This window comes from Dendrobium catenatum, unplaced genomic scaffold (assembly GCF_001605985.2).
Source record: "Dendrobium catenatum unplaced genomic scaffold, ASM160598v2 original_scaffold_224352, whole genome shotgun sequence".
In the NCBI taxonomy this organism is placed as follows: domain Eukaryota; kingdom Viridiplantae; phylum Streptophyta; class Magnoliopsida; order Asparagales; family Orchidaceae; genus Dendrobium; species Dendrobium catenatum.
The window spans coordinates 530,539-537,842 of NW_021542761.1; the positions used below are offsets into that span (position 1 = coordinate 530,539).

Sequence of the window (7,304 nt, forward strand, 5' to 3'; positions counted from 1 at the left end):
GTTTCACCAATGAAATAAGTTAGTGAAAAAATAAACACAGTTGTTTTTTACATGTATAACAAGAAAGATGCACCAAAATGAAACATATATAAAATTAATATGAAAGCATTTGAAAGGAAAAGAGATGGACTAAAATTTGTCTAAAGAATATTGTGCAATATAAATATAATACCTTATGCAATTCTCAATAGGAATAAATGAACGATTTGGACTATGAAGCCGACCATAAAAAGTTGGGGTATAACTAATGATGATGATGATGGAAAAAAAAATTAGATTATATATATGCATCAAAAAAAATATAGCAAGCAACAATATAATAAGGATAAAAGAAGACCCGAATTAAAAAAAAAAACATGTAAACACTAGTTGAATTGATTAATTTGAAAACAATGTTAATGGCTGAAAATTCAGAAATCTACCTTTACAATGAAACATATAAAAGTTGTTTGGGTGACAATTCATCAATCATCCAGACAAAATGCTAATTTCTTTATGAATGCTAGTATCATAAAAATCCTTAAATAATGCAGCACGGAATTTTTATATCAAGCATGATTTTTGAGACGCATTAGAAGATTATAAAAGAAAAAAAGGATGATAAAGATAAATCACAGCCTCCTTCCGATCATCATGGATTGACCAACCCCAAGCATCAACTGTGGGTGAGGAGCACAACAATGAATTTGATTTTTATTGACATATGCGCATTTGTTCGGAAAAATAAAATCCTGAAAGTTGAAATCTTCTCCAAATATTCTCTGGCATTCTTTGTAAGCAATAGTTCCTATTTTCACCAAATCAAAATGAGATAGCAAACCTCCTCAAAATATTTCTGGTCAATTCACAGCAAGGAATTCCAAACTATCAGAAGTTCACAACCTTAAATCATGAGACCACAAGGACATGCCCAAAATATATAATCACAAATCAAAAGAAGCAAAGGAGGCAACTCAAAATCATCTCCATATCACTGACTCAATCCAAGGACAATCCCTTTGAATCAAATTCTGAACAAATCTTATTGGAAAAGTTGGAATGATCACCACCGTTCATTCCAAATGAACATTAACCAATATCTTGGATATTTTTAAATTGGCCTTAGCAAAGCCCATAAGAAGGCCTATTAATCAGTTCATTTGGGAATTCTTTTAGTTGATACTCTAGAAGAAGCTCTATGAAACTTGAGGGGTCACTCTTGACACAACTCTTGATCATATTTTCATCCTGCTCAAAAGTTCTGTGATAGAGCTAAGAACCCAAGTTAGTGGAGAAAAAATACTAATTACCATAAATAATTTTTTATAAATATTTATTAAAAACCATACTAATTTTAAAAAATAAAATGAATCAGTGAATAATCTGCATTTCTAATTTTTATGAATTCCTGATGCAAGTAATTGAGGTTAAATATTCCTAAATATTCATATTATTTTAAAATAATAATATTTACATTAAGCTTGACGATATTAAATTTTATTCAATTTTTAAAATTACAAAAAAAAATATTTTTAGTCATAATTTATATTTTGTACTTGATATTTTCTATAAAATTATGAATATTATTTTTTACCCAAAAAAATTACTTTTTTTGGCATAAAATTAGAACTAAAAAGTAACATATGGTTTCTAGAAATTTATTACACAAGCATTACTAATAACCTCAAAAGATTTAAAAAGTAAGATAAAAGATTATTTTGGCACTCTTTCTAAAAAAATGTGACTAATAATCAAAATTTAGGAAATCCATTTTATCAGTGTTGTTTGCACACAAGGGAGGAATCATATGAGATGAAGATCTCACATACAATTCTAGAATATAGATTCTTTTACTAGAATGAACGACTATAACAGATGTCGGATTTCAGATGCCAACTCAATCTGAAGGAAATTATGCGGAAGCTTTAAAAAATTATCATGAAGTTACACAATCAGAAATTGATCTCTATGTTGGAAGTTATATATTCTATAACATAGGTCATATAAACACAAGCAACAAAGAGCATAAAAAGCTTGGAATATTATTTACGAGACTTCTAACATGCATTTTTTTTGCCTTTCATGAATATTTGCCCCCCAACAAACTAGAAGATTTAATAGAATTTTGGGAAGATGCGTGGGGTTGCAAAAAAATGTGAGGTTAAAATATTATACATATAAATGACGTGTATAAATAACATTAAAATTAAGCGGGGTGCAATTGCAACCCATCATACTATAAGGATTCCGCTATGCCCATAACTCTATCTGAATGAATGCTCTTCACACTAAATGAACCCACTTTGGCTTGGCACATCATCTTCTGTACACTATTAACTAGCTAGGCACTTCCACAATTATAATGCTCTCATTCTTTGTCAAAGAACCACCACACAACCATTGGCATATGATTGATCACCTTTTGTTGAAAAAAAAATTCTTTTATTAATCGCCAATTGATATACCCTAATTGGTTTCTCATTGCTATTAATAGCTTCCAAACCTTTTTTTATTTTTTTTATTTTTTTATTTTTGCAGAAATCTTGTGTTGACATCATTGAAATCAGCACTTGCATTCCACTTGAAGTGCAAAAATATTGTCGCATAGGCTATAGACTTTGTTACTTGTCCCTTCTGGATTCTCCATTAAAAAAATTCTCACTTATCTATTTGTGCATTTGGACACCTAGATTTTCCACCAAAAAAGGTCTCACTTACGCATTTGGAAATTCCAGAGTTAATATTATCAGACCCCCTCCCGGTCCATAAGAATGTTTTCAGCATGCAACAATTACCAATGTAAGCTCTGTGACAGCTTGCTACCACATGCAATATACAAATCTTCATCATTCTCAAATGTCCATAAAATTAGAAAGTATAATCTTCCTAGAATTATTATTTTTCCCTCCTTTAAAATTGCATCAGACGCCCACATAATCCTATCACTCATTTCCATAAATGGAATCATAAATTACCAAAATCTCAACTATGGTTTGCACAGCATAAAATACGAAGCTTTTAAAAAAAAATACGAATCTAATAAAAAGTACTAAAATGGTTAAATACAACATTCTCTAATTTAGGCTAAAAGCAAAACGGGAGTGGAAAACTTGATAGCCCGTGATAAAATTTCAATCTCGTTCCAAACTTGATATTAAAGTTTTAAGTGTTAAATATGTAAATAGAATAGTATTAAGTGGTATGTATGTAAATCTCCAAAAAAAAAAAACACACAGAAAACCAAGAAAGGGAGGAAAAACCCAACATTAAAGTGTGAATGGCTACTGGAGCCATGAAAGAACTGAATGAGCAACAAGCCAAGAAGACAGCATTCTGTGCAGTTCACACTCAGAAGCAAATCAACAGAATAATTTCACCGCCTACCTTTTGGCCACTTTCTGATTCTTGCTCTCTCAAGTCCCTCATCTCCTGGACACAACCAAAGATGATAAGGAGGGCATCAAACATTGAGGCCAAACAAAAAGGGCATCTAAAATTGAGGAATTCAAGGGAAAAATAAACCATGATCCCTTCTTAGGTGAAATTACCTGGGAGTCAGGGTAACAAAAAAGCACAGCAAGCACAGGCTTCGGAACGATCTCGAGCAGCTCATCGTCCAAACCATAGACGTCATTGAACTCCGCTTCGATCTCCGGAACGCCAAGTCCCCAAATGAACTACATAAGCAAACAATTAAAAAAATTAAAAAGGTCCTCGCACGCAATCGCTTCCAAAAAACGCAACTCAATCAAAGAATCTAAATTACTCTCCTCCACTAAAACCCTACAGCCTTCGATCAGAAACAATCGGGAAAAACTAGATGGAGCGGAACGGTTAAATAAAGTAGAAACGAGGCTAAACATCAAAGGTTGGGGAGGAGAGACCTGGTTCAAGACATCGGGGTTAGCTTCGAGCGGAATCCACTGCTTCTTACACGCCGCCATTCCTCTCGAACAAGTACAATGGAGAGAGAAAGCCAGCCGGGAAGAATTTATAGGTTGCGTGGGGTTCAAGAGGCTGCTCACGAGCCTTTGGGTTCGCAGCGATGCGCAGTTTGATTATAAAAACTTACCAAAAATAAAAATTTACTAAAATAACATTTAAATAATAAAATCAAATAATTAATAGTGTAAATAATAAGTAAATAATTAATTATTTCAAATCTATACTATCTATACTACTATATAAAAGTGGCTTGGGACTTCACCCATAGCAAATCTTAGCCATTCATTTTATTTTATATCTTCAAAAATGATCTTAGCCATTCATTATATTATAAATATTTAATAAATTTAACAAATCTGAAAATATATAATAATTATTTATAATTTAGCAAACCATCTCATACGCCCACTTTACTTCTCATTTTTAAAACTGCTTTTCAAATAATTAATTAAGCATTTATACTACTATTATTATCATAAAGCTGTATTAATTATTTGCCACCATTGTGACGTTTTATACTGTGCATTCATTGGTATCAAATTCTATCTATCTATCTATACTACCATTATGACGTTTTATCTTGCTTCAACTTCTATCTATCTAAGAATTATTTATTGGCATATAAATATTAAGATTCATGTCTAATATTTGTAGTAATAATATATTACCATTATTATTGCACTATACCCTTATCATTAAGAATATTTTTATTTATTGTATTTTTTAATGTTATGTTCAATTATATATATAAGAATTAGTACATTAACATATTTTTCATTTGATGATTCAAAAAAATATGAACTAAAATTTGAAATCAATTAAATTGTATTCTGAACTCAAAACCGCTATTATTTTCTTATCAATTAAGGCTTCGTTTGGGACGATTTTTTTATTATAAGATTTAATTTTTGTAACTAAAAACTACTTTAAGAAACAATAAGAAAAATGATATATCCTCAAAAAATTATCTTGATCGGGAACGAATCTTGAGGCAAAATAAAGTCGGAAACTTCAAAAATTAAATTCGGGATCACCTAAACTCCGATTGTAGCGAAATTACAGTCAAACTGAGCCTCTCGGAAATACGAATCCAACGACACCAAATTCGACTCAATACGAGCCCAAATGAGTCCAAATCAAGGATCTGAAGCGCTGTTGGAAAGTTTGAACCACAATTTGAGTTACCAAACGGTTTCAAAGTATGACATTCTTATATCCGAATCGAGTGGCCCGACGAGACGAATCCAACGAGCCCAAGATTGCCGGATTCCGACATTATTAAAACCTTCAAATGTCTGACGAATGGTACATAATCAAGGGACTCAATATCGGTCGTCCGTCCGACCACTCCCTATTTACCTCTGATCTTTCACCTATTTACAAGTCATGCCACTTCAGAATATCTATAAATAGACCCCTCATCTATCATGAGGGAGGACCCAAGCAAGAAGAAGAAGAGAAGAACTCCTCCTTGACCACCGCCAGAGTTCTGCCCGACATCAGAATTCTGCATGACTTCGGAACGACGTCGGAGTTCTGCCCGACGCTCAAGTGACGCCAGAGTTCTGCCCGACGTCCGAATTCTACCCAACTTCGGAATGACTCCGGAATTATACCCGACCTCCGAAGGACGCCAAAATTCTGCCCAATCTCCAAGTGACGCCGTAACTTTGTATGACGTTGTAACTGATTTTCAATCATGAAGTGATTCATTGTAATCTGATCGTCCTAAATTTTAAGGATGAGACAGCCTCTTGTATTTCAAGCAAACACTAGTGAAACTCTTTCAACTAGGCGTGGCACCGTGATTTTTTCCCTTTCAGGTTTTTCCACGTAAAAATCTTGGTGTTGCTATTTCTCCTCTATTTGTGTGCTAGATATACGTACAACACTGAGATGGAAGTTTTTTAACTCTATCGTCGTGTATATTCTAGTCCGCAACAAAAACTATCCCAAATGAAATCTAAGACTTTGGCTTTGTTTGGGACGACTTTTTTATTATTTCTTGAAGCAGCTTTTTAGTATAAAAATTAAATTTTTTAAACTAAAAATATACTTCAATAAGCAGTAAAAAAGCCGTCCCAAACAAAACTTTTGTTTGTACTAAAAAAAACTGTTTTACAAAGTAGTAAGAAATCCATCCCAAAATAAGCCTAAATATCTTAAAGCCCACTTAATGACTTTCCTTGAGCCCCAGCTACAACCAAAGACAGGGAATTGTTAATTTTATATAGTTATGAATGGTTGAGGGATTATTGTAGCCACCATAGGAGGAATTCTATTTAAGTAATTCATGAGGGTGGAAGGAAATACGAGTCTAGTAGTTAACCAAACTTCTTTAATGTCCTTTCTTGCTAAATATGCTGTTAACAAGAATACAAAATAAAATGCTGTCCTAATATAAAAAGATAAGGCCAAGATTATTTTTTTTAAAATGAATTAATGCAAAATTTGAGCTATTGGGCCAATGGAGGCTCATGCTATGTGGCTCCACCGTTGGCTAGTGGGGTGAAAGATGGCACGGACGTCAATGTCACGATGTCGTGGGGTCACTGCTTGAAAGATATACATGAATAGGCGAAATTATTACGTGCAGTCATCGGACGTCGTTCCAAGGTCAATTAGGGCGCACTACGTCATCAATTTATTCTGTACCGTCACTATGGACTGTTGTGCATCGGTTGATGTGACAAGCCCTGATTAATCTCCAAACGATCCGATAATCCCATATAATAGTTTCTCTATTAAAAAGGCATCAATTCACGAATAGGTACAATAACTACGAGAAGCATGAGAATAATGGCGGTGAGGGGATTTCTTCATGAATGATGAGGCTTTTATATCATATGGTTGTTATCATGTGCTTATGTTTTGGACAATAAAGATAAAATAATCTCTTTTCAAACTTTTCGAAATTTATTGTGTTCGAGGCAATGTTAATGAGCTTGCTTATCTACTTCCGCATATTATATAGTTATTATGGGTGAGAGTTTGGCGTATTTTCTAATCATGATGAATCATGTTGAACAACTTTAATATATTATAATTTTTTTATATGATCATTCATAAATTTTGATATAATTTTCATATATATAAATAAGATTATATTTGGTATACCTTCCATTTTTTTTAATATAATTTTTTTTTAAAAGCAATACAAAAATATTAATCCAAAATTATCGCAAATAAAGACTAAGGCTTCATTTAGGACGGCTTTCTTAATGTTTCTTGTAATAGTTTTTTTATGAAAAATTAAAATTTTTATACTAAAAAGTAGCTTTAAGAAGCAATAAGAAAATCGTCCTAAACGAAATCTAATACTTTATTTGGAATAGCTTTTTTACTGCTTTATAAAACAAAATTTTAGTATATATATATAT

General features: G+C 32.5%; 1 protein-coding gene across 2 annotated transcripts in view; it reads right to left on the minus strand.

Annotated features, from left to right (window-relative positions):
• The window catches only part of LOC110100559 (ubiquitin carboxyl-terminal hydrolase 3), a 33,346-nt gene extending 29,323 nt beyond the window's left edge, over positions 1-4,023 (minus strand). For both annotated transcript variants that reach the window (XR_003699835.1, XM_020828123.2), the window contains exons 1-3: positions 3,864-4,023; positions 3,528-3,656; positions 3,364-3,408 (exon numbers count right to left, since the gene is read on the minus strand). Coding sequence is in view for 1 of the 2 variants with exons in the window: in XM_020828123.2 (XP_020683782.1) it covers positions 3,364-3,408; positions 3,528-3,656; positions 3,864-3,923 (234 nt within the window). In the remaining variant the exon portion in view is untranslated. The remainder of the gene's footprint in view (positions 1-3,363; positions 3,409-3,527; positions 3,657-3,863) is intronic.
• Positions 4,024-7,304: the final 3,281 nt, after the last annotated feature.